The 26,404-nt window shown below is 39.7% G+C and overlaps 2 protein-coding genes across 2 annotated transcripts; both read left to right on the top strand.

Moving 5' to 3' along the window:
* The first annotated feature begins 3,047 nt into the window (after positions 1 to 3,047).
* On the top strand, positions 3,048 to 20,716 carry LOC109397157 (fatty acyl-CoA reductase wat). Its single transcript, XM_019669496.3, has 3 exons — positions 3,048 to 4,005; positions 19,821 to 20,130; positions 20,193 to 20,716. The coding sequence occupies exons 1-3, from the start codon at positions 3,081 to 3,083 to the stop codon at positions 20,662 to 20,664; spliced, it is 1,707 nt and encodes a 568-aa protein (XP_019525041.3). The 5' UTR covers positions 3,048 to 3,080; the 3' UTR covers positions 20,665 to 20,716.
* A 146-nt stretch (positions 20,717 to 20,862) lies between these two features.
* On the top strand, positions 20,863 to 23,060 carry LOC109397025 (fatty acyl-CoA reductase wat-like). Its single transcript, XM_019669347.3, has 3 exons — positions 20,863 to 22,246; positions 22,311 to 22,620; positions 22,675 to 23,060. The coding sequence occupies exons 1-3, from the start codon at positions 21,556 to 21,558 to the stop codon at positions 23,015 to 23,017; spliced, it is 1,344 nt and encodes a 447-aa protein (XP_019524892.3). The 5' UTR covers positions 20,863 to 21,555; the 3' UTR covers positions 23,018 to 23,060.
* The last annotated feature ends 3,344 nt before the right edge of the window (positions 23,061 to 26,404 follow it).

Raw genomic sequence — 26,404 nt, 5'->3', positions numbered from 1 at the left:
TCGATTTCCGTTGTTCATAGGAAGAGTGTTTCATCTATTCAGCAGGGTGTCCCCATCCATCTTATGCAAAACGAAGAACTGTTTGTTTTATTTCTTATTTTTGTATTTTTTTTAACAAATTATCAAACCATTGAATTAATCGTTGCCGTAATCAGTGTGTTCTGTAATAGTCTGAAATTGGGAGCAATTAGTCTATGGCAATATTACATAGATTCTTTTTGAGCTGTCTATGACCCCCTAAGACCCACGGGTGGCGCAAAGTGCTTAAGTTTGATTGCAATACTACTAATTATTTTTTGTATAATAATGTACAAACTAAATGTTTTTATCTTTACAGAATTGGATGGCGGTTATGGTGTGTGAGTTCAATAAGTGGCCCATTTTAGCCTACTCCACCCTACATTTATAATTTTAGAGAAAATATCGCTCTAATCCGTTACTGATATTTTTGTATGGTAATGTTCAAATTTGACGTTATCAACTTTACAGAATTAGCCGGGGCCCGTAGCGTAGAAGCTACACGTTCACTTCATAAGTGGATGGTCATGGGTTCGATCCCAGCCCCGGCAATTTTTCGTCAGTTGCTCCCCCCCCCCCCTCGAGAGCGGCTGGCACCTGACCCTCTTCAGACCATATGCTCCAACGGACCCGGAAACATGGATATCGGCTAACGGCAACTCATAATGGACCGCCAATCGGACTGGAAAAGGAACAAGAGTCATACATCAACATCCTCGTGCTCATCATTCTACCATGGACAGGGTAGAAAAGTGACAGCAGCGCAACGGCAACCAGTTCAATATAGTAAAATAAGAAAAGAATCCAGGCGCTGTACAAAGAGTAAGTGCCAATTAGAATCGCTCACGCAGTGCCCTAGTGGACAAAAGAGCTTCAAATCAGGTTAAGTGTTTGAAGAAAGAAAAAAAAACTTTACAGAATGGGGTGATGGTATGCGGTGCTTCCAGAGAGATTCCAGGAAAATCCTGACAGAAATTGCAGGAGAATATTGACAGGTATTGCTGGGGAAGCCTGGCAGGCAGTGGTAACAGGAAAATGCTGACAGGAATTCCGGCAAAATCTTGTTAGGAAATTTTCGGAGGAACCCCAACAATATTTCCAGAGGAATCCTAACAGGAATTTCGGAGGAATTCTAACAAGAGTTCCGGAGGAATTTTCACAGGAATTTTGGAGATATTCTAACAGGGAATTCCAGTGTAATCCTGAGACTTAATCCGTGGGAATTCTAACAGGCATTTCGAAGGAAATCTGACAGTAATCTTGACTGGGATACCAGGGAAAATCAAGACAGGAATTCCAAGGCAATCAGGACAGGGATTCCAGTGCAATTCTGGCAGGAATTCCAAAGGAGATCTCGGCTATAATCCCAGCAGTATCCTGGCAGGAATTCTAGCAGAAACCTGGCAGGAATTCCAGACGAATTCTGGCAGGGATTCAAGAGAAATTCTGACAGAGATTCCAATTTAAATCCTGGCAAGGATTCCAGTGGAAACCATGATCAGTGTTGAAGAAATGCCGCGAATACAACGTGCCCGCACATCACTTGTTCAAAATAAATCAGCGTATGATACAATTGATCGAGACCAGCTATGGCAGATTATGCACCAATACGGATTCCCGGGTAAACTGATTGGATTAGGTGATATGCATAGTTCGAGTATCAGGGACACTCCTGAATCCCTTCGAATCTCGTTAAGAGTTTCGGCAATGTGATGGTCTTTCGTGCTTGCTGTTTAACATTGACAGTAAGGCATTCAAAATGTACGAAACTGTCGTTCGGAAAGCGGCACGCGTGTTAATCAAGCTGCTCTCCGGTTACTTTTACCCATTTTGGTTGCCTTGTCACGTTTAGACCTGTGATCGGGAACATATTGTACTTCGTATAAGCAAAATTCGGCATATTTGTTTTCGTAGTTCCGTGTAAAAATTTGAGCTCAATTCAAACCATAGTTTTTGCATCGGTGTATGCCCAATCAATTAGCACCCACAGTCAGTGTATGTCATAAAAGCGATATTGGATATTTTCGACAGTTTTGTCCCCTTAGTCATGAAAGGTTTGGTTGTTCAAATTGCCTGAAACTTGGTTGACTTATTCTTCTTTATGGCTCTACGTTCCCACTGGAACTTGGCCGACCTCGCTTCAACTTAGTGTTCTTTGAGCACTTCCACAGTTATTAATTGAAGGGCTTTCTTTGCCTGGCATAGCATGAATTTGTACATTGTGTGGCCACGTACAATGATACACTATGCCCAGGGAGTCGAGAAATTTTCCCAACCGGAACGTGAATCGAACCCGCCGTCTCCGGATTGGCGATCCATAGCCTTAACCACTAGGCTAACTGGAGACCCCCTTGGTTGTATAATTTAGTTTGGATGGGAAAGTTCTGAGGTTAACTTTATGTTCAACAGTTAGAATAAGTAAATAACAATTCTGAAAATCAATAGGTCCGCAATGTTTTACATAACACTCCTTCGGATTGCTGATATTTATTAGGTTCAGATATATCTGCCGTTGATACTGAACTGCAAATGTGCGCTGTAACGCTAAACTTTGCACATCAAACACATTAATTGGTCATCTCATCGTTACAATACCCTTGACGGCAAGCTAATCGGATTCTTACTCGCATTGCACCGCATCAACGACGTCAACATTAGCAGCGATGATACGCAAATTGGTTAAGTCGGCTAAGCCAACGTACATCGGTTGCACTCCTGTTTTTGTTTACCTGCACAACATAATTCCTTAATCGCAGCCCCAGCGGATAATCGATATTCAAATTTCGCTGGTCACCTGCAATTGTGACTTGCATCGCGACCACAAGGCATCTGCTGGTACTGGAGCTGGTGGTGCAATCAAGCCTGACGCATAGAAAAATCGCACCAAGTCAACTGTATACGGTGCGGGCCGCGTTCAATCACGTTGTTAACGTTGATGAGTTGCTGGTAAATATCTACGTTGCGGATCCGCCGCCGAGAGATGTTTACCGTGGGCAAATGCAGCGTGGTGGCTTACGGCGTCTACATCGCATTAGGGTAGTCATTCGCGAATATGGCAACTCATGGGTGGTGTATCCGGCGGGATCAACCCCATCCCCACTACCAGGCAGAAGATAATCGCAATTGAAGTTGTTTGCCAAAGAGGAGCGGCTCCTACAATGCGCCTTCTGAAGAACTGTGGTCTGGAGAGGTTGCGGATTAATCCGATTAGTTGCTTTACGGTCGTACGCCGGATTAGATCGTCCCGCAAGAGGAAGGGCTTCAAGATGAGTGACGGTAACAGTTCGAAGGTTGGAAAGTTCTACCGAGGGTCGACGGTTTTGATTACTGGGGCCTCGGGCTTCCTCGGTCAGGTTCTGCTCGAGAAGATCCTACGGTCGTTGGATGTCGCGAAGGTGTACGTTATGATACGAGCTAAGCGGAACTCCAGTGCTGATGAACGTCTGCAGAAGATGCTGGAGGGGGTTCTGTTCGATCGAGTTTGGCAAGATCCGTCTAAGTATAAGGAATTGAGGGGCAAAGTGATTCCGGTCGAAGTCGACTTGGATAGTGAGAGTAACATGATTGCGGAAGAAATGAAAGTGAGACTGGTGGAAGAAGTGGATGTAGTTTTCAATCTGTTGGCCTCGATCAACTTCAATGAACCGCTGAATTGTGCGCTGAGAACGAATGTAGAATACACCGATCGTTTGCTGGGACTTGTGAGTCTGATGAAGCGGCTCAAGGTGGTAGTGCATGTGTCTACTTTCTTCTCGAACTGTGACAAGAGTATGATTGAAGAACGCATTTATGACGACATCGGGTTTGGAGGATATGCTAACATCATGAACATTGTGTCCAATTTGAACGATACGGAATTGCAAGCGATGGAGCCACATCTGATAGGTGATTTCCCGAACACTTATACCTTCAGCAAGAAGTGTGCCGAGGTGATGGTGCGGGACAAGTACGGAGATTTGCCGATTGGAATTTTTCGGCCACCGATTGGTAAGTATTGGTAACATTAGAAGTGGGGCTCAAAATAAAACTTTACACTAAAAATAGCTCCAGAAATTCGTTTTTAATATTTAGAAAGATTACGTATGGGGCTGTTCATAAACCACGTAGACCAAAATTTGGCCATTTCAGACCCCCCCTCCCCCCTCGTAGACTTTTGCCCATACAAAAATTTTGAAATTTGTATGGCGCGTAGACTTTGGTCAGACCCCCCCTCCCCCCAAAAAGTCTACGTGGTTTATGAACGGCCCCTATGGAATGACCGCATGATTTTCTTTAGGATTTCAATAATGAATTCTTGTGCATTAACTGCAGATATTCAATCAAAAGTTTTTCTACGACCCTTTAAGAGTTTTTTTCTGGAATTTATCCTAAAAATTCTTTAGTCAACCTTCAAAGATTATTTCGGATTTTTCTTCAACTATGCATCCAGAAAATCTTCTAAATATTCTGCCATGTGCAACAAAGTGGTCCAATAAGGATTTTCGTAGAACATGGGACAAGTTTGGAGGTTTTATCAGCAAATTATTATTATTTTTATATCTTTACTAGGGTAATTTGCCAATTGTTGAACGGTTGGCATTTTGGTTTTCGTTTGTTTTTTCCGTGCATAATTCAACTTTAGTTGAAAAATATACAGTGAACGTCTAGAATCTAGATCTACTTATTCCATATACCCATTGAATTTGTATTCCCTTAAATTCCATTTTCAAAGAGAAAATAGAACATTTGTATGAGAAGTCTGTAACCAAAATGCTGAACGCTTCCTTAAGCTGGCTAATCCTAATGTTTGACGGTTCTCGCTAATTGTTGAACGGTTGAAGCTTTGTTCGTAATTGATGCCGTATAACCCGACATACACCTATCATTGACCTGTTTTTGTTTTGGGCACTAAACCCAACATAAACCCAACTGTTACCCGATGTGATTCCAACAGTGGTCCAACATTTGATAAAATTTGACCCGACTTTGACCCGATATCCGATATTTTTTCACTCTGGCGGAATTTTCCCGGGTTTTTCGTGTTTTGTACCCAGCTAGTCCCAGCTAGTGACAATTCATTTAAATGACAAGGAATCGCTCATTTGAAGACAGATCTAGTGGACTGAAATCGTTTTAAACATGACTAGATGCAAAAATGGCTGACAAGATTTGATTAGAAGCGAAAACGACAAAAGAAAAGTACGCCTTTGAAAGCCCCTGAAACACTCCTAGAAACCAATGGGATCTACTCCAGTGTTGGTAAAAACTCAAATTCTCAAATCTCATGGTTGAGTTTTTTCACGCGTGATTCTTGACTCGCCTAACTCATCGCTGAAAAAATCATGCATGAGTTGACTCGTGATTTCACTCATTGCTTTATTTCTTGGTGTTCTTATTATTTACATCAAAGTTTTTAGGATTATATGTGTGGTACCTTGCAGGTATACAAACCTTGTAATCAAAATGGGTAAATCTTGTTACATGGTAAACAGTTGTATAAGTTTGGTGGTTTGAGTTTTGAGTGTTGTTGTGCTGCTCAGTCAGTCAGTGGTGAGCAGTATGAGAGGAAGTAAGCGGATTGTTGACGGAGGAGACGGCATCCAGTAGACCAGTAAGTGCCCGGATCAGGAACATCCGGAACCGGTTATGGGGGAACTGTTAAGGATCCCACAGTGGCGACAAGGATTGAGCTTGAGCTTGAGCTTGATTGACCGCCCGCAGTTGCAACTCCAGTATCGCCAGATCAGCTACACTCACACAAGGAACCAATGAGATAGCTGCTTGGGACTAACAGGCATCTTCAGTGTGTGAGCGTTGGTGGTCTTGTATTTTTAGGCGACAATGGCGCCTGCTGCGTCAGGTTGCAGGTCAATGGGGAAGGGGAGGGAAGTGATGATTGCAATCGCTTGCCCACATCAGGCCGTTGAATCCTCTGCGCCTGCACAAGGTCATGCGGATGTTGGTGTGTTGGTGGGAAATGTTTATTTTTGGCACATGGATCGTGCATTGGTGCAAGGGTGCCAGGCGTAAAGCGATAGATTGTGTGAAGATTACTGTGAAGCGGCACAGTCCGCTTGGTTGCATAATTTGTAGGCGTTATATGATAGATTGACACTGTGCTGTGATGAAAGTTGGAAGGAAGGGAAACGGCTTTTTTTTTCAATCCGTTTCTGGTTCTAGCGATCGCTACGAACATACGAATATACATGAGATGTATATGTAGGAGAGAGAGAGGGTGAGAGAGAAACTTGATAGAAAGATACAAAGTAGGAGGAAAGGGACGAGCCAGGGATTGAACCCAGGACCTTCTGCATATGAATCAGAAGCGGTAGCCACTAGACCACCAAGCTCGTCTCCCACAGTGGCGACAAGGATTGGCGATTTAGTTGACAAGGGAGGAAGAACAGAACCGTTTTTGGCTGATTTAGTTTGGAACATTTGCGGTTTAACCGACGGAAAGGCTGCGAACATGATACTGCACGTTTGTCATTGAACCTGAAGAAAAGTGATTACGGGAAGCAGCGATGGTTGCATTCCCTTTAGGATTGAGAGAGTTTCATGGGGAAATTGACAAACGAGAGAAACGTTGTGCATTGTATTATGTTTCCAGTTCAAAACCGAATTAGCGACATTTTTTCTTTGACTTCCGCTGCTTTTGCCTTGCGTTAAACCCAATGTCGGAAGTGGGGCGCTGTATAGAGCACCAGGTGTACAATACAGCGCCCCACTTCCGACATTGTGTTTAACGCAAGGCAAAAGCAGCGGAAGTCAAAGAAAAAATGTCGCTAATTCGGTTTTGATCTGGAAACATAATACAATGCAGCTCCTCTTAGAGTGGGTTGGTCCTAAAAAAAAAAAGAGGAAATGGATTCGTACGGCATTGCTCCCGGAGAGCGTGAAGACTGGTCCCGGAGACCGTTATACAGCGGCTGGTGCAATGCACAGCATTGCTCCCGGAGAGCGTTATGGGGGGAAGATGGTGTTGTTTGAAACCGACTTGTAAGAAGCTGGTGCAAGACACAGCATAGCTCCCGGAGAGCGTAACGGAATTGGTACCTCTGGATTAGAAATGTCAGAATGGAATATGAGGTAAAATTATATGGAGAAGATGTAATAGAACTAATGGCCCATATTAGCCATAGCCGTAAAGGCGTGGGTATTCAACATGATCATGCTGAGGGTAACGGGTTCGATTCCCGATTGATCCAAGCATTTTTCGAGAAAAAAAACTTTGATTTTCTTTGGGCATAGAGCATCTTTGTGCCTGTCCCACGATATACACATGCAAAATGATCGTTGGCAGCTTCAGGTAATAACTGGAAGCGCTCATTGGCCTCCTAAAGTGAGGTTAAGTTTTGTGAAATCCCATTTCGTATTTTAGTGATTGAGTCGTTCCAGATAAAATTTAATGTGTGATCGGGGTAGAAAAATTCATTTTATCGATAAATTAACCAAAAAATTGATGATTAAACTGATAGGGAACTGATATTTCCCTTTCAAACTTTCACGACATAACCTCTACTTTTAATCGCCAATAGAAATCTTAGCTGAGGAGAAGGTTTTGTCCCAGTGATAACGTTATTTCTAGAAGATGAAGATGTAACTGCCTATTCATATTGGCGTAACTTCAGTGCTGGTATCGGGGGTTTGCCGATGTACTGGATTTAGAGAAGATATAAAGGAATAATATTTATGAAAAGAGTAAAATTAGTAGTGACAAACAGTACATGACGACTTCCATAGAAAATGTTGCTGAGAAGAGTTAATTGTGAATTTATAATTCGGTTGTTCCAAAAAAAAAAACAAAAAAAAATCTGTAACCAGAGAGACAACAAGGTTGATTGTTGCACTAAGTGGTAAAATTTTGAATATGGATGTTCTCATTAGGTGAGACGCAAGACAGTATGAGCAAACTTCAGGAGACCTAATATGCACAAAAAAAAATACTGCAGGAAATAGATATGTTGGATCCGTTCGAAATTAAAACAGACAACGAAAAAAATCTTGGCGTTCAAGAACCGAAACGACCTAATGATTACAAGAAGAATATGGTATGTTTGTGATATGATTCAAAACAACAACTGATGCTTCTAAGGTTGGCTACAAAATACGACAATTCGAAGGATTGTGGGAAATTCTAAATGAACATGCGTGTGAAATAAGTAATAACTAACTGAGAGTAAGACGTTCGTTAAAAATGGATGGTTCCAGCGCAAGGAAATTAGACGGTAAATCAAGAGTATGGATTAAGAAAGTTAGGATGAATGCAACAAGAGAAATGAGTATTAAGCAGAGTTTAAAATTTTCATTTTCAATGAGTGAAATTCAACGTGAATTTTGAAGATTCTCAACTGAGGGATCAAAATAAAATTCATTTTGGTGAATGAATTTTTTCACCTACAGTGACGATTCGTTCGTTGAGAGCTCGTTAGATGGGCTGTCTCGATGGTTGAATGTTCACTGGTTGGGGCAAAACCCAACTAAAAAGCACTGTCAATGTCAAAATAGATGTCAAAACGAGTTTGACGTCTGACCGCCGTCGCATCACAGCTCCTGTATACAGAACGTTTACGCAAGTATATGAGTGTTCCGTGACGTATTTCTCGTCACTTGCGTGTGTCTAGAGCATTTTGATCAGTTGTCAGTTGCCCCAACGAACGAACACGATTCGCTAATCGGAGCGCAGTCGTGACCCAACCAGCGAATCCGGACTGTATTCATTTTTCTGTCACTGACAATTTTCACTGAGAAATAAAACTGTACCGTAACTCCCGATTATACTTCCAATTACCTCAAAACTTGTGTATAGTAGTTAATTAGAATAATTATTATGTTCTGTGTTTGTCCATTAAGTCGGATTGTGCGTCTGTTAACAGAAATTGGACATTTTACGACGTGCAAAACAATATTCGTGACAGAGAATTGAATGAAAAAAGAGAGGCATTCAGCTGACAATGAATGGGGCCAAACACGAATGAAAAAATGAGAATTTCAATCTTTACTTTCAATCTTCGAATTTTTTACTCTCTGGTATTAAGTAAGAATATCGGAATTAAAAATAACCTATGTACGGATTACATAAGGAATATATAAGAATAAAGGATTCATAGTTAAGTGCTGTGGTACTTATGATTTATGAACTAACAGGAAAAAATGAAGGAATAGTAGGAGCATTAGTATAAACTAAGGATACATTCATCAGAACATGTATAAGGTTGAATTGGATGTGATGATAATACTGATTGGTTTTACTAGAGATGGAGGAGAAATGTTTATAGAATAATAGAAAGTGACACTATGACATGACGGAAATGGTGTGACAATCATGCGAACGTGGCTGAGCATAAACCCTGCTGGGGAGGCAGACCATTCGTTCGACAGACGACGTTGTAATATGTCAGAAAGAGTTAGAGGAAGTTGATAACATAAGGCTAACTGTATACGAGAAGTCAGCTTCACTGATAAACATTCTCATGAACTGTTCTATTAAAGCAAATGTAAGAAAACATAACTCATCATTTTATTTTATAGAAAAAGGGAGATGTGGTACCTTGCAGGTATACAAACCTTGTAATCAAAATGGGTAAATCTTGTTACATGGTAAACAGTTGTATAAGTTTGGTGGTTTGAGTTTTGAGTGTTGTTGTGCTGCTCAGTCAGTCAGTGGTGAGCAGTATGAGAGGAAGTAAGCGGATTGTTGACGGAGGAGACGGCATCCAGTAGACCAGTAAGTGCCCGGATCAGGAACATCCGGAACCGGTTATGGGGGAACTGTTAAGGATCCCACAATATGATAGAACAAAAGCAAACCTAGTGTACAATAATATTGAATTCCGTTCAAATGGATTTGGATTCGTTTTACAAGCGAATGAGATTTTGCATGAAAATCTCGCGCGAGAGAAAATGATTCAGAATCGTGCGCGAGTTTGCTCACGCAGGAGCGGTTCATGAGTCTGCTTTGAGTGTGATTTTACCAACACTGATCTACTCAACCCCCAAGAACACTCATGGAACGTCCCTGAAATCCCTTTAAAATCCGTGGGTTGCTCCTGGGACCCCCTTAACACTCTAAATTCCTCTTGAACACTTCTGGAACGCCCTTGAAACCCCATGAAAAGCACGGTTAGGTAAAGTGGAAAAAAAATCTGGCAGTCATGCTAACATCGTAGATTATGCCAGTGTTCATAAATTGGATCATGGATGCATAATAATAGTGTGATAAGAAAATATTTTTTCCAAATTAAATTACAATGAAAATATGATTTAAAAAAATGTTATACTGTTAAGGACAAACGTCTTGAAATCCCGCTTCAACAGTGCATCAGAATTTCAAACGCACAAATGTCCAGAAGCAAGCTTCAAACAACAGTGCATTTTATTATTCTGTTCTTGATCACTTGTGATAAGCTTAAAATAAGAGGATCAGATGCGCTACTTTTGTTTACGAAAAGATTTGTGCGCTCGAAATCGTGAGTAGGTGTCAAAGTCGACCATTGTGGCGTCCATTTTGGGATTCTAACAAGTCTGTCCTTAAGGACATCCTTCCAGTTCTTTTAACTATGGTGTGACTTTGATATTTGTGGTCGATTTGCCCGCAAAGTTTATTTCGTAACAGCAATTTCTTAAAATTAATCTTAAAAATTGTGCAGTTTTCGTGTCATCAGCGGTACAAAATTTTCAATCAATATTTTTAACGTAAAATATGTATAATTTAGTAACTTAATTGGAGCAATATCGTGACACACATGTATATAGACTGTTTCAGAAATTAAAAAAAAACACTTTTTTCATTGAATAAAATGTACTGCTCTAACGATTTTTACCAGCTTCTTTGAGAATAAAGCATATTGTACTCCATATTTTTAATTGTCTTGATAATTTGAAGAACAGTCGAGTTCTCTAACAATTAACTTCATTCTCAAAATTTGCATTTGCACAAAGGTGTTTTTTCATGATTTCAACATTATTCATCACTAAATACCAAAAGTTATCCAATTTTTTTTTTATCACATTCGCTTTCTCAACAAGTTGTCTAAGAAAAGTTTTGATCAAAATCTGGGGAAAATCGATAAAAGCATTTCCACAACATTTTTTCTGAGATCAAGTTTCTTATTTTTTAAGGTTTTCTACGGAACATAAGAATTACCACACAGTTTATTAGCTTTCCTGAACACGTTTAATTTGAACAAATTTATTTTTTCAGCTCATTCGATCCTTCAGATGGCAAAGTTTGTTATACCATAAAAACGAATGTAGTAAGCAGTATTTAAGACATTCGTTTGCTTACCGTTTGTTGCTACTGGTGTTGTTGAGACATTTAAAATATAAAAAAATGCATTAAGAACGCCCGTAATGGTGGTTCTTGATCAAATATTCCAGTAAAAATTACTCTTACCAATCGAGAAATATTTTTTTTTCGCGATACAGTAATTTGTATTGTGTTTGGAAATTATTTATTTTATTTGTGAGATATTTTTCTTTTCTACAATGTTACATTTTTTGACCACTTTGTGCAACTTTAAATTTTAATCATCTAGTTTACAGAGCCCTATTTTTTAACTTTTACCAGAAACATCAACAAAATTGGTATTATTTGCTTCGTTAGCATGCTAACTATAAGGGCTAGAAGGCACTTTTTTGGATATTGTGCTTAAATTGAAATGGCAGTTAATTGTTAGTGTATTTATTATTTCTGAAACAGTCTATATATAGAATAGATAGAACTATTGAGCTCATAAATGCACCGCATTCTAAATTGGTTTCAATTCGATCGTGTTGATTTTTTCCCAGCCCATGTAATGATTAATACTCCCTCATTTTTTTTACTTTTTTAGTTGATTTTTGTAACTTTTCTACTTATAAGCACAGCCACGATGAATACGAATCGACCCGTGCAAGAGTCATGCTGATCGGTTAATCTGTTCGTGAGTTTTGTGGCCTCAAAAGGAATTCAAACTCATTTTTATATATCCCTGGACTCCTAGATTTCCCAGCAAACCTACAATTATTTTTCCTCATTTGAAAGAACTACTCTTTGTCTTTCGATTTCTAGCTTTTACTATACCTAGATAAAAACGAAATAAAAAAATATGCGACAGACATAACTTTTTTATATTTTACGGTTTTGGCCACTATTTGTTTACATTATTGTGGTTAATCTCACAGGCAAACAGGCTTTATTTAATCTTTCTCTCAGGAATTGTTACAAAAGGGGCCTTGATTAAAAAAAAAATGTCGCAGTATAAACAAGGCTATTGAGCTTCAATTATTTTTTTGCCTTTCTCTTGCACCAAGGAGTACCGAAAGGCTATTTATGCTTGCTTCAAAAACGAAAATTTGATAGAGCCCCCGGAGGGGTCAAATCTTATAATATAGCAATCGATTCAGCTCGACGAGTTGAGGTGATGTCTGTGTGTATGTATGTGTGCACAAAAAGTTCACTTCATTTTTTGGATGATACATATAAACTAATTTCAAAGACCAATGATTCATTCGACGGGGTATCTCGTCCCACTATTTCCTATTGAAAATAGTTCAGATTGATTGATTTGTCTTTATTAGAGAGACTTTCAGCCCTTGGCTGGTTCGTCTCTCGATAGTTCAGATTGGTCCAGCTCTTCCAGAGGTATGGCGATTTAGGTGTTCCGGACCTGGGGTACTGGAAGGGGCCAGATATAAAAATGCAACAAAACCATGCATGCGACCCGTCAAACCACAACATTTTCGATTGTCTGATGAACGGTAAGCAGGAAAATAGTCTCAGACCATATCTGAAATGGTAGTGTTCCGGAACCGGTTCCGGGTGTCCCTCCGGAAGTGGTCAAATATAAAAGTGAACCAAACTCATGCATGCGACACATCAAAATCATGGCCTTTTCGATAACCTTATGAACGGTTAGCAAGAAAATAGGCTCAGAGCACATTGGAAACTACAGGTAGTGTTCCGGAATCGGCTCCAGATGTTCCGCTGGAGGTGTCTAAATATAAAAGTGAACCAAAACCATGCATGCGACACAACAAATCGCGGATCTTTAGATAACCTGATAACGATTGGTAATGAATACAGTTTCAGAGCATATTTGGGACAACCGGTAGTGTTCTGGAACTGGTTCCGGGTTTTGCATCGAAAGTGGTCGAATGTAAAAGTGATCCAAACCAATATTCACAACACATCAAATGGCTTTTTATGTAACTTGATAAACGGTTAACAAGAAAAAAGTCTCAGATCATATTTGGGAAAACTAGTAGTGTCTCGGAATCGGTACCAGGCGTCCCTTCGGAAGTGGTCAAATGTAGAAGAGAACCAATCACATGCATGCGACACATCAAATCGCGGCTTTTTTCAATAACCTGATGAACGATTGTCAAGAAAATAGCCTCAAATTACGTTATAGACTGCCGATAGTCTTCCACAACCGGTTCCGGGTGTCCCGTCGGAATTGGCCAAATAAAAAAAAAATGAATCAAACTCATGACTGCAGTACATCAAATCGCTTTTTTTTTTACTGACAACAAATACGGATAATAAGAAAATATGTAGACACATTCCCCTTAACTTACCACCGGTAGTGTAACTAGTTCCGGGTGTCGCGCCAGAAGTGGTCAAATGTAAAAGTGAACCCAAACCATACATGCGATACACCAAATTGCGGCTTTTCAAGTAACCTGAACATAGGCTCAGACTATAATTAAAACTATCGGTAGTGTTCCGGAATCGTTTTCGGGTGTGCCCCGTCAAAAGTGGCCAAATATGAAATTTACCGAACCCATGCATGGGACATTTCGATAACCTGATGAACAGTTAGCAAGACAATGTGTCGCGATGTCCGCCCAAAATTCAAGATGACAGCCTAATATTCAAGATGGCGGATGTTCGATGGAGTTTTAGTCCCTAAGACCATGCAATATGGGTATGTTTGGTATGGGGAAGATGCCCGGAGTCCAAAATTGGCGACCAGAATATCCAAGATGGCGGTCTAAAATCCAAGATGGCGGCCCAAAATTCAAGATGACGTCTGTTTGATAGAGTTTTCGGCCCTAAAACCATGCAATATGGGTATACTTAGCGGCTATAAGATAGCGGATTTTTCTTAAGAGTTTGAGGCTCAATCATTGAAAGCCGATAACCGTTATGATTTCTGGTGCCATGAAATGGATGCAGTAGTTTAGGATTTTTTTTTAATATTTTATATAATTTTGCTACTCTGTGATTGACCAGAATGATCTAAATTGCTCAATGCATCAACAAACGGATCTTGACAGTAGCTTACTGTTATTAATGTGCCCCTTCAAGAATTATAAACTTGATTGAATCAATAATGGTGGTGGTTGCGACTGCTGGCGAGTTTGATTACGCTGTACTCTATTGGTTTTTGTGGGGTTGCTAGTAGTTGTTGTTTATCCCCTCACAAGTGAAAAATTGTCGCAGTGGAAGTGCAGGTGCTTGTCTTAGGATTTCAAGTTAATCTTGGCGACATAAATATTTTTTTTTTGATTATTTCGACATAACAACATTAGCATTACGCATGCCTTATTGACTATCTAAATTTAAACAAAAAAAGCTGAGATCTTGAAATCAGAATCTGGAGGAAAGCCATGAAAGTGAAGCTCCGGCAGCTTGGTTTTGAAATGGAAATTTCACCCGGAGGTCTCATATATTCTAAACCATTCCAAAAAATTCCAGCAGGATTTCAGAAGAATTTCTCAGGGGACGGGGAATATGCTCTAGAGCAAGTCGTTGAAATGATTATCTTCGATGCTAGAAATTGTGACACAAGCTCGTTGGTTGAAATCACCATATTAGCTCGCGTATATACAACACGAAGTGACAACTTTGAGGTTATGGCGTGCTAATTGATAAACTTCAATATCAAAACAAGCTTGACAGCTGTTACTCAAAATTCCAATATGGCGGATTGTGTGATTTAGCATATCGGATTACCTTCTTTTTACTTACCTTGGTCGGCCGCGTCCTTACGTCGATGACCGTAGAGATGGAATGATAGTATGACGAGTGTTGCTTTCTAGAGACCGAGATCACCTCTGCTTCTCCACGTCTGTCATGGGAAGAAGTTTATGTTAATTTCAGTAAGTGGCTTCTCTTTGAATAAAAACACTTGTCGCGACCCATAGTTTGGGAAACCATGAGATAACAGAAAAAAAAACAATCAGTGCTGTAAGCGTCTATTTTTGCAATGGGATGAATATAGGGGCATAGGATGAAGACTTACACTTACACTGAATTCAGAATTTTGTCGATGTGATACTCATAGGCAGTGGTGAAAATGTCGTTTCGACATATCTAAATTCAACCACCTACAGTTTATTTTAGAAGCTGAACCTGAGAATATGGTAAACTTGTGCTGATTCACATTCACCATGAGTTTCAGTTGGCATTTTCCGAGAGTAGTCCGTGACATTTACCTTAAATATTCGAAAAAAAAGCGTTTTTTCCGTGACTTTATTGTAAAACTGCTATAGCCGCACAAGTTTTTCATATCCCGTGGGGACACAGTAGGGTGGCCCACACTTATATGAAAAACAAAAATTTTGAAAAATGCTAAGTCTTACCTCCTGAATCAGTTGTTTTGGAGTCCCAGAATCTACGTTCAAAATTTGAGCAAAATCGATTAAGCTTAAGAGGGCGCTCAAAACGCTTGAAGTTTGTATGGGAAAACTTGGCCAAATGTATGCAGAAATTTTAGGTTTACGAATTTTGCCGCTAGGTGGCGCTGTAAGCGTTCAAAAAATAAACCCTTTGGTATTATTATAGTTGACTATATGCCAAAGAACTTTGTCGAAGACCGCAAAGTGATCCGACGTCTGTGAAAAAAGTTATACCCTAGGCAAAGTGAGGCGAAGTATTGAGATTTCATTATTGATATTATTGCACTGGAAAAACAACAATAATGTCTTGCCTCACTTTAACTAGGGTATAATTTTTTACACAGACGTCGGATCACTTTGCGGTCTTCGACAAAGTTGTTTGGCATATAGTCACCAACAATAATACCAAAGGGTTTATTTATTGAACGCTTACAGCGCTACCTAGCGGTAAAATTCGAAAACTTAAAATTTCTGCTTATAGGAGGTGAACCAGCCTGTGGCTGAAAGCCTCACTAATAAAGAAATAATAATAATAAAATTTCTGACAATGATTTTATTGCCCTTTTCCGGCTATACCAGTCGGCTAGTATGTCTGAAATAGACGTAAAAACTTGAAGTATTTTTAGGCAAAGTACGTTTAATTGGCAAATTGAGAGATAAATTTGTGAAAAAAATACCACTTGTTTTCGTGGGATTCGAACGCACGACTCCGTTATCGCTAGCCCGGCGCTTTCAATTTCTCTCGTCGCACACTTGCGATTCTATCCACCGTTTCTTTCATTACTTTCGTTACTCCCTCCTTCTTTGAGTAGTATTAAGTTCACCGAGAAAAGCCATTAAAATTCAATCATAATATTGATTTTGGTTTGGGAAGGCTAAACTACGCAGTGTATTGATTATTTTATTGATGGAGTACCCGATATTACAACAGAAATAAAGAGAAAAATGAAAAAGTCCCGTATCTTTGCAAGAGGTACGCCTATAGGGTTTAGTGAGTTTCTACATCTTAAGTATAATTATTACCATTCCGCGTTTCAAAACACTTAGTTTTCAAGGTTCTATGTTTTTTTTAAATGATGTTTTTTTTTTCTTTAAACTTTGAGCTAAAAATATAGTATCAAGAGCATTGAGCGGAGCGAAAATCTTTATTTGTTCAAAGTGATCCATAATTGCGTCAAACGATCAGCTCACATTATGGATCACTGTTACAATATATTTGTATTTGAGTCCCAGAATTTAGCAAAACTTCGCTAAATAGATACAGACATATCTTATCCAAGGTGTACGAGCAATTTTTATATCAAAATCGATGGGTTTCGACCCTTTTGGAGCTTACCACTGCAGGAGAAGCTTCTTATGGAATGCAACTATTTTATGGTAGTTGTGAGAAGACAACTCTATCGTTGCATTATAATACGTTTAATTCTCAGATTAGGGTCTTTTAAATCACTTGTTATCTTAGAAAACAAATAGGATCATGTTATAGATATAGATATAGAGAGCAAGATATTCGACTTTAAACATGAAAGTGATCCGTATCTGTGTAGGGACGGTACCATATTCCCAGGTTCAGCTGTAGGTGGTTGACATTAGATATGTCGAAAAAACATTTTAAGCACTGGTCATAGGTAACTAGCGAAATATAAAAAATGCCGTTTAGGCATAACTTCAACAAAAATATTCGGCAATTACATAGTTTTTACCCTTCTTACACCCATAAGAAGGGTATAAATATCGCTCGAAAAACCGACTTTCGATCCGAGGCCCGGAGGGCCGAGTGTCATATACCAATGAACTCAGCTCGACGAACTGAGCAAATGTCTGTATGTGTGTGTGTGTATGTGTGTATGTGTGTATGTGTGTGTGTGTGTATGTGCGTTACAAAAAAAAGTCACGCACGTTTCTCAGCCGTCTGTCAACCGATTTTAGTTCTCTTGGAAGCAAATGAAAGCTACTACATCCTAGTAGAACGCTATTGAATTTTTTTTCGATTGGATGTTTGGTTACCGAGATATCTCTCGAAGAGTACTTATGAGTCATACATCTAAACTTTTTAAGATTTTTGACCAAGTGTATCATAATAAATATTTCGTCCGTTTGTCAATCGATTTGGGTTCTCTTGGCACCAAATGAAAGCTTCAACATCCTAGTAGATCGCCCAGAAATTTTATTTCGATTGGACATTTGGTTACAGAGATATCTTTCGAAGAGTACTTAGGATTTATACAACTAAACCTTTTGAGATTTTTGACCAAGTGTATCATAATAAATATCTTAGCCGTCTGTCAACCGATATCGCTTCTCCTGGCCCCAACTGAAAGCTACAACATTCTAGTAGAACCCTATACAATTTCATTAGGATTGGACATTTGGTTACCGAGATATCTTTCAAAGAGTTCTTGGGAGTAATACAGGTTAACTTCTTGAGAGATTTTTGACCAAGGGTACCATAATAAATATCTCAGCCGTCTGTCAACCGATTTAGGTTCTCTAAGCACCAAATGAAAGCTACAATATCCTAGAAAAAGGCCCTGAAATTTTATTTCGATTCGACATTTGATTACTGAGATATCTTACGAAGAGTATATCAATAAATTCTTTTTTTTTATTATTATATGCACTTGTTCTCTTGCATTAGTTTTTGACCAGTCTATGGGAAATTATTTTTCAATAAATAATGCTGACCTCATACTAGCAGGTTACTGTTTTCAACAAAATTATAAATAACAAATAATAAATACACAGGAATTCTATGAAAACTAACAATATGTTAAATGAAAGCTTTGAATTCATATATTGTGGGAAAAAATGCAAGAACCGGACAGAAATATTTTTAATGAACCTCACAGATTTAAATTACAATAGCTAAAATAACTAGCCAATGCTAAAATTGATGAACATAGTAGATATATCACTTTTGTCCTTTTTACACCATAACCATGAATACCAAGTACTTCGTAGCTAATTTAATCGACTATTAGACGATATTAGACAAAGTGTTTCTCGATGATTTTCTTACCCATTTGTTAATCGATTCAAGATATTTTGGCAGTTAACAAAATATACAATATTCCAGAATATGAAAGCTATTTTTTAAACATTCCATTCAAGATTCTAGGAGGTGTCTGGCATTTCTGGTAGTTTAGTCCATGGTCCATGATGCTATTTTGGAAACCAATCCACTAGATGCCAAATCCACAATATTTTCTAGAACTTTTGGTCAATTACACAAAATAAATATGTTAAATACATATAATACAACCTCGAATACAACAATAACACTAGTTTACAGCATTTTTGAACTCGGTAAGCTGATGATCATTTTTGTTGTGGAATCATGCCCTGAGTTCGAAAACACGAAGGAAAAAAAATACAGTAGAGCGGAATTTTTTTCGACTTTCCATACAATGTTGATGATTTGAAATCGATTTTTGTTCTATTTTTAAGCAAAGTCGCTCAATTCAAACATCTCATTCTCCGTAATCAATGCTCCGATTAACTCACTAATGTAACTCGCCAACATATGATATGTCAAATAAACGCTGAAAAAGAATTTTTAAATTGTTTTTTTTTTTCTAATTGAAAAAAATATATTTCTTCATATATTTTCAGAAATGTTGCTAAAATTTAAGGAGATCGTCCCTAAAACTTGCCAATATCTCGAATTTTATCAATCTCACGCAAAACCTGCATTCAGATGATCGAATGCTATTATATTCAGCTTTTAATTTATGGAAAAAGATTTAAAATTGGTTGAACAAAATGCAAGATATTTGAATTTGAGTAAATTCCATATTTCAAAAAGTTGTAAAACTCAATATTAAGCTAAAACTCTAAAACTGTTCTACTTAAAATTTTTTGAAGGTCGGTTTCGAAATCAGCGCTAAATTGTGCTCCAAAAATTTTGGTCGTTGTCAGAAGTGCACGACTTTCATTTTATTTTGTAAACTAGTGTAATTTTAATAAGTGTAAGAAGGGTTCTGTTCACCATAGGTGGATTAAATCGGGTTTTTTTTGTTCAAAAGAGGTTGTATATGGAAGAGGAACTCATAGAGAAATTGATGAAAATATTTCATGATGCTCCAGGTGTTAATTTGTTTTTTTTTAATGTTCTTAAGTTTAAAAAAAAGTTACAGCTAGTTGAACATTTTTTGAAAAGTGAAAATTTTACCTGTCCCGATCACTTTGTCACCCCCTGTATGTATCTCTCATTGCAGTAAGCTCAACCTACCAAGAACCCGTCGCCGGATGGATCAACAACTTCAATGGGCCGTCAGGACTAGTGGTTATGCTATCGGAAGGTCTCTACAGTGCCGCTTTTGTCGACACCCGGAAGCGCCCGTTCCTGGTACCGGTGGATTATTGCGTCAACGCTCTGCTCATTTGCGCAGTTGACATTGCGAAACAACGCTCTCTGGCACCGAGTATTCCTGTGTACAACTACACGAATCCTGAGGATATTTTTACGTGGGAACGGATCATTGACCGATTTTACGAGGGGTTGGATCCGGCGAAACGGATGTTGGCGTAAGTTACAACCGTTTTTTTAAGGAAATCTATGAAGTTCAAGAGATGGATCTTTATTACAGCTACCTCGTAACAGCCACAGTTACTCGCAGCCCGGCGCGATACGCCATGTGCAAAACCCTGATGCGCGTGGAAGGATTCTTTCTCGACTTGGCGCGGCAGTTCCGTGGGCAAGCTCCAGCCATGTCCCAGGTTTTCGAACGGATGATCAACCAAAGTGAGGTGCTGAAGTTTTTCACCTTTCACGAGTGGACCATGCAGAACGAGAATATGCAACGGTTGTGGCGGGACGAAGTGAGCAAGGAGGACAGCGAGCTGTTTCCGTTCGATTTGACCCGGATGGATTGGGATGATTACTATAGGAACTTTATACCGGGTGTGGTCAAGTATGCGATTGCACCTCGGAAGGCGAAGGATGAGAAGTCGAAACGAGTGGAGGGGAGCGGGGAAGTGCGAAAATTTTCTCTGTATAGTATTTGGAGCTTTCTGTTCCATAGTTTGTTGAACTTGTTGAAGAACTTTACTGGGCGTTAGTTATGTGGAGGGTAAAATAGGTGGAATGTGAATAAATGTGGGCGGAAGTTAATTCGTTTTTTACTTGATGAACTCTAATTTCCATTCTTTCCATAGAACGATGAAGATATGAAAGAATAACTTCTCCATTTCTTACGAGGTTTTTGGTTTTTACACCATAATAGTTGGTAATCCCATAGTTTTAGCGTTGGACGTAACAATGAATGTTGAGCTCGTTCCATGTTAATATTATTGTTAAAAGACCATGAATTCATACAATACTTTTAGGAATTAACATAAGTCGACTTAAGTATTATTTTCTGATTGATTTCGCTGTTTTGTTATTTACATCAATTTGTATCAGGACAGATTTTTGGCTTGGAACAACTACAGTTCGTGTACTTTCTTGATAGTTAATTAATAAGCACAATTCAATTCATTCGTCAATTGTGTTGTCCCTTGCTGTGAGTGCACTTTCCCAAGAGTAAAGTAAATTGTACAGTACACGTCTTACACTCCGGAAGCCCTAAGCGTAAGTTATTGCTTTACTAATTACATTTGAAACTGATGTATTTGATTGAAACTTTACCTCACTATTGGAGGCCCGTCCAGATAAGTTCATTCAAATTAATCATACAAATGCGTAGATTATATGATTTTCAGATGCGCTAAGGAATTGCCACCCCCTCTGATAAACGCTGATTCTTATTACATCCAGACGTATTCACCACCTCTTACTCCCAGAAGTGTAGATGCGTTTCCATTCAACCACATAATTATCATTGCGTGCCGTATAATTCATGCCACTTTGTCCAGTCCGTCAGGGTTTTCGATGTTTGATATCAATTCGTAGGGCTTAGATCAGTTTAGAACGTTGGTGAGAACACGTGTGAATCGAATTTGAACTTCGACATGGCAGCCGTAAGACAATTCTACAAGGGTTCCACCATACTGCTTTCCGGTGCAACTGGATTTCTCGGCCAAATTTTACTGGAAAAGTCCTTACGAGTGCTGCAGCCTCGCAAGGCGTATCTGTTGATCCGAAAGAAAAAGGGCCTGGATGCCCAGCAGCGCCTGCAGAAGATGCTGGAGGGAGTAGTTTTCGACAGGGTTCGCGCGTTGCCTTCCGCGCCCAGGGTGGAAGCAATCGAAGTGGACATGACTCGACCGGATTTGGGTATGGATGCGGGTATTCGTCGCCAGCTGGAGGAGGAAGTCGGCATAGTTTTTCAACTTGCTGCCTCTGTTAGTTTCAATGAGTCACTAGAAACTTCTCTGAAGGAAAATGTACAGAACAATCTGCATCTTTATGAACTAGTGAAGGACATGAAGAACCTTCAAGTGGCGATGCAAGTGTCAACGATGTATTCAAACTGCGATCAAAAAGCCATAAGTGAAAAAGTGTGTACCGATGTGGGATTTGGTGGTTACGACTGTATTGTGAACCTTCTAAACGGCTTGAACGAGCAGGAAAAGCAAGCTCTAACTCCATTAATCTTAAAAGGTCTGCCCAATACATACACGTTTGCCAAAAAGTGTGTTGAGCTGAAGATACAACAGGACTTTTCCCATCTACCGGTTGGGATATTCAGACCGCCTGGTAGTGAGTAATGCATTTCAACTAGAATCTGGTGTATTAGAATACAGTTACACATTTTCTCTTACAGTAACCTCCACCTACAAAGAACCTCTAGTAGGATGGATTAACAATCTATACGGTGTCGGCGGGTACGTGATTCCCATGATTTTGGGGTTATACGGAGCGTACTTCATCGATAATGCCACAGTACTGATGCTTGCTCCGGTGGATTATTGTGCTAACGCCTTGCTACTGAGCGCTGTTGATGTGGCAAAAAACTTCGATAATGGGGAAACTAAAATACCCGTCTATAACTACGCAGCCAATTGTGGTCCGAACATCGGAGATATGTACAAATATTTGACAGAAGGATTGCCACTGCCTCAGAGATATATCTAGTAAGTTTTACTCTCCAGTAGATTTCGGTTAACCTAATCTAGTCTGTATTCTAGTCGTCACTTCATGAATACCCGCACGACCAACGAATTTCGCTACCGCGTAGCACTGCAACTGATGCGAGCTCACGCTTCGACCCTGGATCGCGTCCGACTTATGATGGGTCAGAGGCCGGGCATACGGAAAGCTATCGATCGTACGCTCCAGCTGATGGACAAATCCAGATTGATGACGTTGACAACGTGGGACATAGAGAATTCGAACATCAAACGGATCCAGATGAACTTGGACCCAGAAGAGCGTGAAATGTTCGAGTGTGACCTAGCGAGTGTTAATTGGCGTCAACATTATGCGGATTTTATTCCCGGAATCAAGAAGTATGTGTTTAAAATGAAATAAACAGGTATATGGTTAAGTTGTTTATCTTCTATATTTGTATTAATTTTTACTTGTGTTTGATTTTTAATTTATAATATCCTCCATTTTTATGAATTCTGTCTGTCAATTGTAAGCTTAATAATAATAATATAAATATATAGTTTAGCTGTTGGCAAACAAAGTTTACAATTTTATTGCACTGAAGAATTAATCTAGCATAAGTGTTTAAAATTATCCAGAACATGTTAAAGGATTATACATAAATTTCACACTACATGGGAGAGCCACTGGATGCCAGAACAGATGCTGTTTGAGCCGCACCTTCTTAGTGAACAGACGCACAGTCAATCTAGCAGAGGTCACAAGGACAACAGTGTCGCCCATGATTCTAGGTGATCTTTGTCATCTGTGAACTCGACGAAGCTTGTATAGGAACTTGTGAGGACCAGATCTGTAGTTGACGCCCCTTCAGAGGTTGTCGACTCACCATTTTGTAATCCAATGCGGTTTTTGTTGTTTTTTCAATTCTTGCTCTTGATGATGAACCTCCGTTTTCGTTATGCTTGGCAGCAGTTGAAAACTCAAACCGATCACCATGCGCGTAACTACAACGCATTTGCCCCCTTAGCTCCAATATCATGCACCCTGGCTGTAGCAGGGGATCCGCAAGCGGCAAGGTAGGCCTACTACTCATCTTTTACGAGTGTGTTAGGGTCGACTGGCAACGCGACCTGGTCGAATCCTGCTAGGAAATCGGTTTGTTTTGCTGAAGGGGATGGCCCACGAAATCGCATTGTGTTGTTTGGGAAGGCCCGCTCGATGCATGTTAGGTAGGCGTAATTTGTTCGAGTTTGACGTGCCTGCACCCTCCCTGGGCTGTAGTGCATAACAACCGAGCACGACGTTGGAGCTGTGGGACCAAATCCGATGTATGTAGTTACGCGCATGCCGACCATGTTCTGATTGATGGACGATACTTTTCCGCCATTATTGATGTCAGGATCATCTTGGCGCTAACTTCGACTCCCACCACCACCTGGTGATGTTAAAATTGCCCTTAAAACTCTCCGTCATCAACAATATACTAGTGTATCGGCGACCGCCACTTTACAGCCCAGAGAGCAATAGAAGCAACCGGTGTTGACATCCAGAATCTCGAGGCACATTGCCGGACGAGGGCAAGCTCGATGTAGCCCCTCTTGAGAACTGTTGGAAAATAACCATAAAATGACGGCGAAACGAAAGGTGCAGAGCGTTTTTAGAGGAGAAGAATCCAACACGAGCGGTAATGCTGCAGCAAGGACCCCGGCAGAACGTGGAACGGTACAAACGGAAGCTGAAACAGTAGACCAACCTATTTCAGGGGGAAAAGTGCCGTCTGGAAGAAGCGGAGTGCGTAGTAGTGGAATTTCTGTGCCGTTCCCAAGAAACACGGAAATTCTACCAGAAGCTCAACGCATACCACAACGGCATCATGACGGACGGATGTGAGGTGATCGAAAGGTGGAAGCATCACTTAGATGGGCACCTGAATGGCGTGGAGATCGTAGGTACGGGGGAATAGGTCAACGGACGAAACGACTACGCCAATACAGCAGAGGACGGAAATGAGCCAACACCCATTCATTAGCTCAAAACCAACAAAGGAGCTGGTAATAATGGTATCGCAGCTGTACTCATCAAGATGGACCCAAATAAGTTGACCACCTACCTGTACCGGATGATTGTCGGATTTGGGGAACTGAACAACTACTGGAAGAAGTGGTCAGAAGGAGTAATCTGCCTCATTCACAAGAAAGTAACCATTTGAAATGGGAGAACTTCTTCTTCTTTCCTCTCGTTCGAAGCTGCCACTTGTCAGCTTCTGTTGTTGGCCCGGTAGCAAAGACCATATCGCCAGCTGCAGTTTTCCTTGTGTTGACGAAACGTTCATAACGCAATGCACCCTTTGTTTTTATTCTGTGTCTGTCTTGTCATAATTTTAGTTTAGTTTCTCTAACGAAGTCGACAACTTCTTTGTACAGTTCTATATTTTTACTTTTGTAAAGCTCAGTCAGGTTTCTAAATTTCAGTTCAAAACTGTATTTTGATCTATGTGACCATACATCGGACAGTGTAATATTGTATGTTCTCCCGTTTCTGGAACCTCGCAGAATTCACACTCCTCGCTGTCCGTTATCTTCATTTTGCCTAACCAAAATTAGGAGAAGTCGTGTCCTGTCATAATTCTGTTCGTGAGTCGTACAGCAGATCCTGGCATATCCACTTTTTTATACCACGGATCTGGTTCAAAAGTTGGCTGAATTTCGTAGAAACGTTTGCCCTTTTCCACAGAGTATTGTTGATACCAATCCTCGACTTTCTCCTACTTGATGTTCTTCAACCTGAAGTTTACATCCGTTCGTAGTGGTTTGTTTTTGTAGACCGGTGCTCCTTCGTTTGTGAGTCCTAGCTTGGCCAGCTCGTCTGCTATTTCGTTTCTCAATACCGATGAGTGGCTGGGCACCCACTGGATTATGGTTTTCCATCGCCTTGCGATCTTGAAGATCTCTACTAGGTTCTCCGGTCCAGTGCCCTGCTCTTGGACCTCTTCCAGCATCACACATGAAGATCTAGAATCCGTGAGTAGCACTACATTAATCATTTCATTTTCGGCTATGTATTTCATGGCAATCATTATGGCAATTATTTCCGCAGATGTTATGCTGGTTTCTTCCTGCAGCCTATAATGTAGTCTTTTTCGATGTCCCTCAACAAATATTCCAACAGAATAGTTTAATCCACTTTTAGAAGCGTCCGTATATATTCTTCCTTTATCCTTGTATGGTCCGTTGAGTAGAAACAGTACCATCTGTTTCAGTGATTTGGGATTGGTGTTCGTTTTATTAGTTACACTAGTTTACAGCATTTTTGAACTCGGTAAGCTGATTATCATTTTTGGTGTAGAATCATGCCCTGAATTCGAAAACGTGAAGGAAAAAAAAATACAGTAGAGCGGAAAATTTTTCGACTTCCCATACAACGTTGATGATTTGAAATCGATTTTTGTTCTATTTTTAAGCAAAGTCGCTCACTTCAAACATCTCATTCTTCGTAATCAATGCTCCGATTGAGCTGAAATTTTTACTGTAACTCGCCTACATATGATATGTCAAATAAACGTCGAGAAAGAATTTTTAAGTTGTTTTTTTTTTCTTATTGAAAAAAATACATTTCTTCAAAAAATTTTGGGAATTTTGCTAAAATTTGAGAAGATCGTCCCCAAAACTCGCCAATATCTTGTATTTCATCAATCTGACGCAAAACCTGTATTCAGATGATTGAATGGTATTGTATTCAGCTTTTAATTTATGGAAAAAGATTTAAAATTGGTTGAACAAATCGCAATATATTTGAATTTTAGTAAAT

The sequence above is a fragment of the Aedes albopictus genome, chromosome 3 (assembly GCF_035046485.1).
Source record: "Aedes albopictus strain Foshan chromosome 3, AalbF5, whole genome shotgun sequence".
In the NCBI taxonomy this organism is placed as follows: domain Eukaryota; kingdom Metazoa; phylum Arthropoda; class Insecta; order Diptera; family Culicidae; genus Aedes; species Aedes albopictus.
Note: the sequence above shows the minus strand (reverse complement) of the source record. Positions and strands in the feature narration are given on the sequence as shown.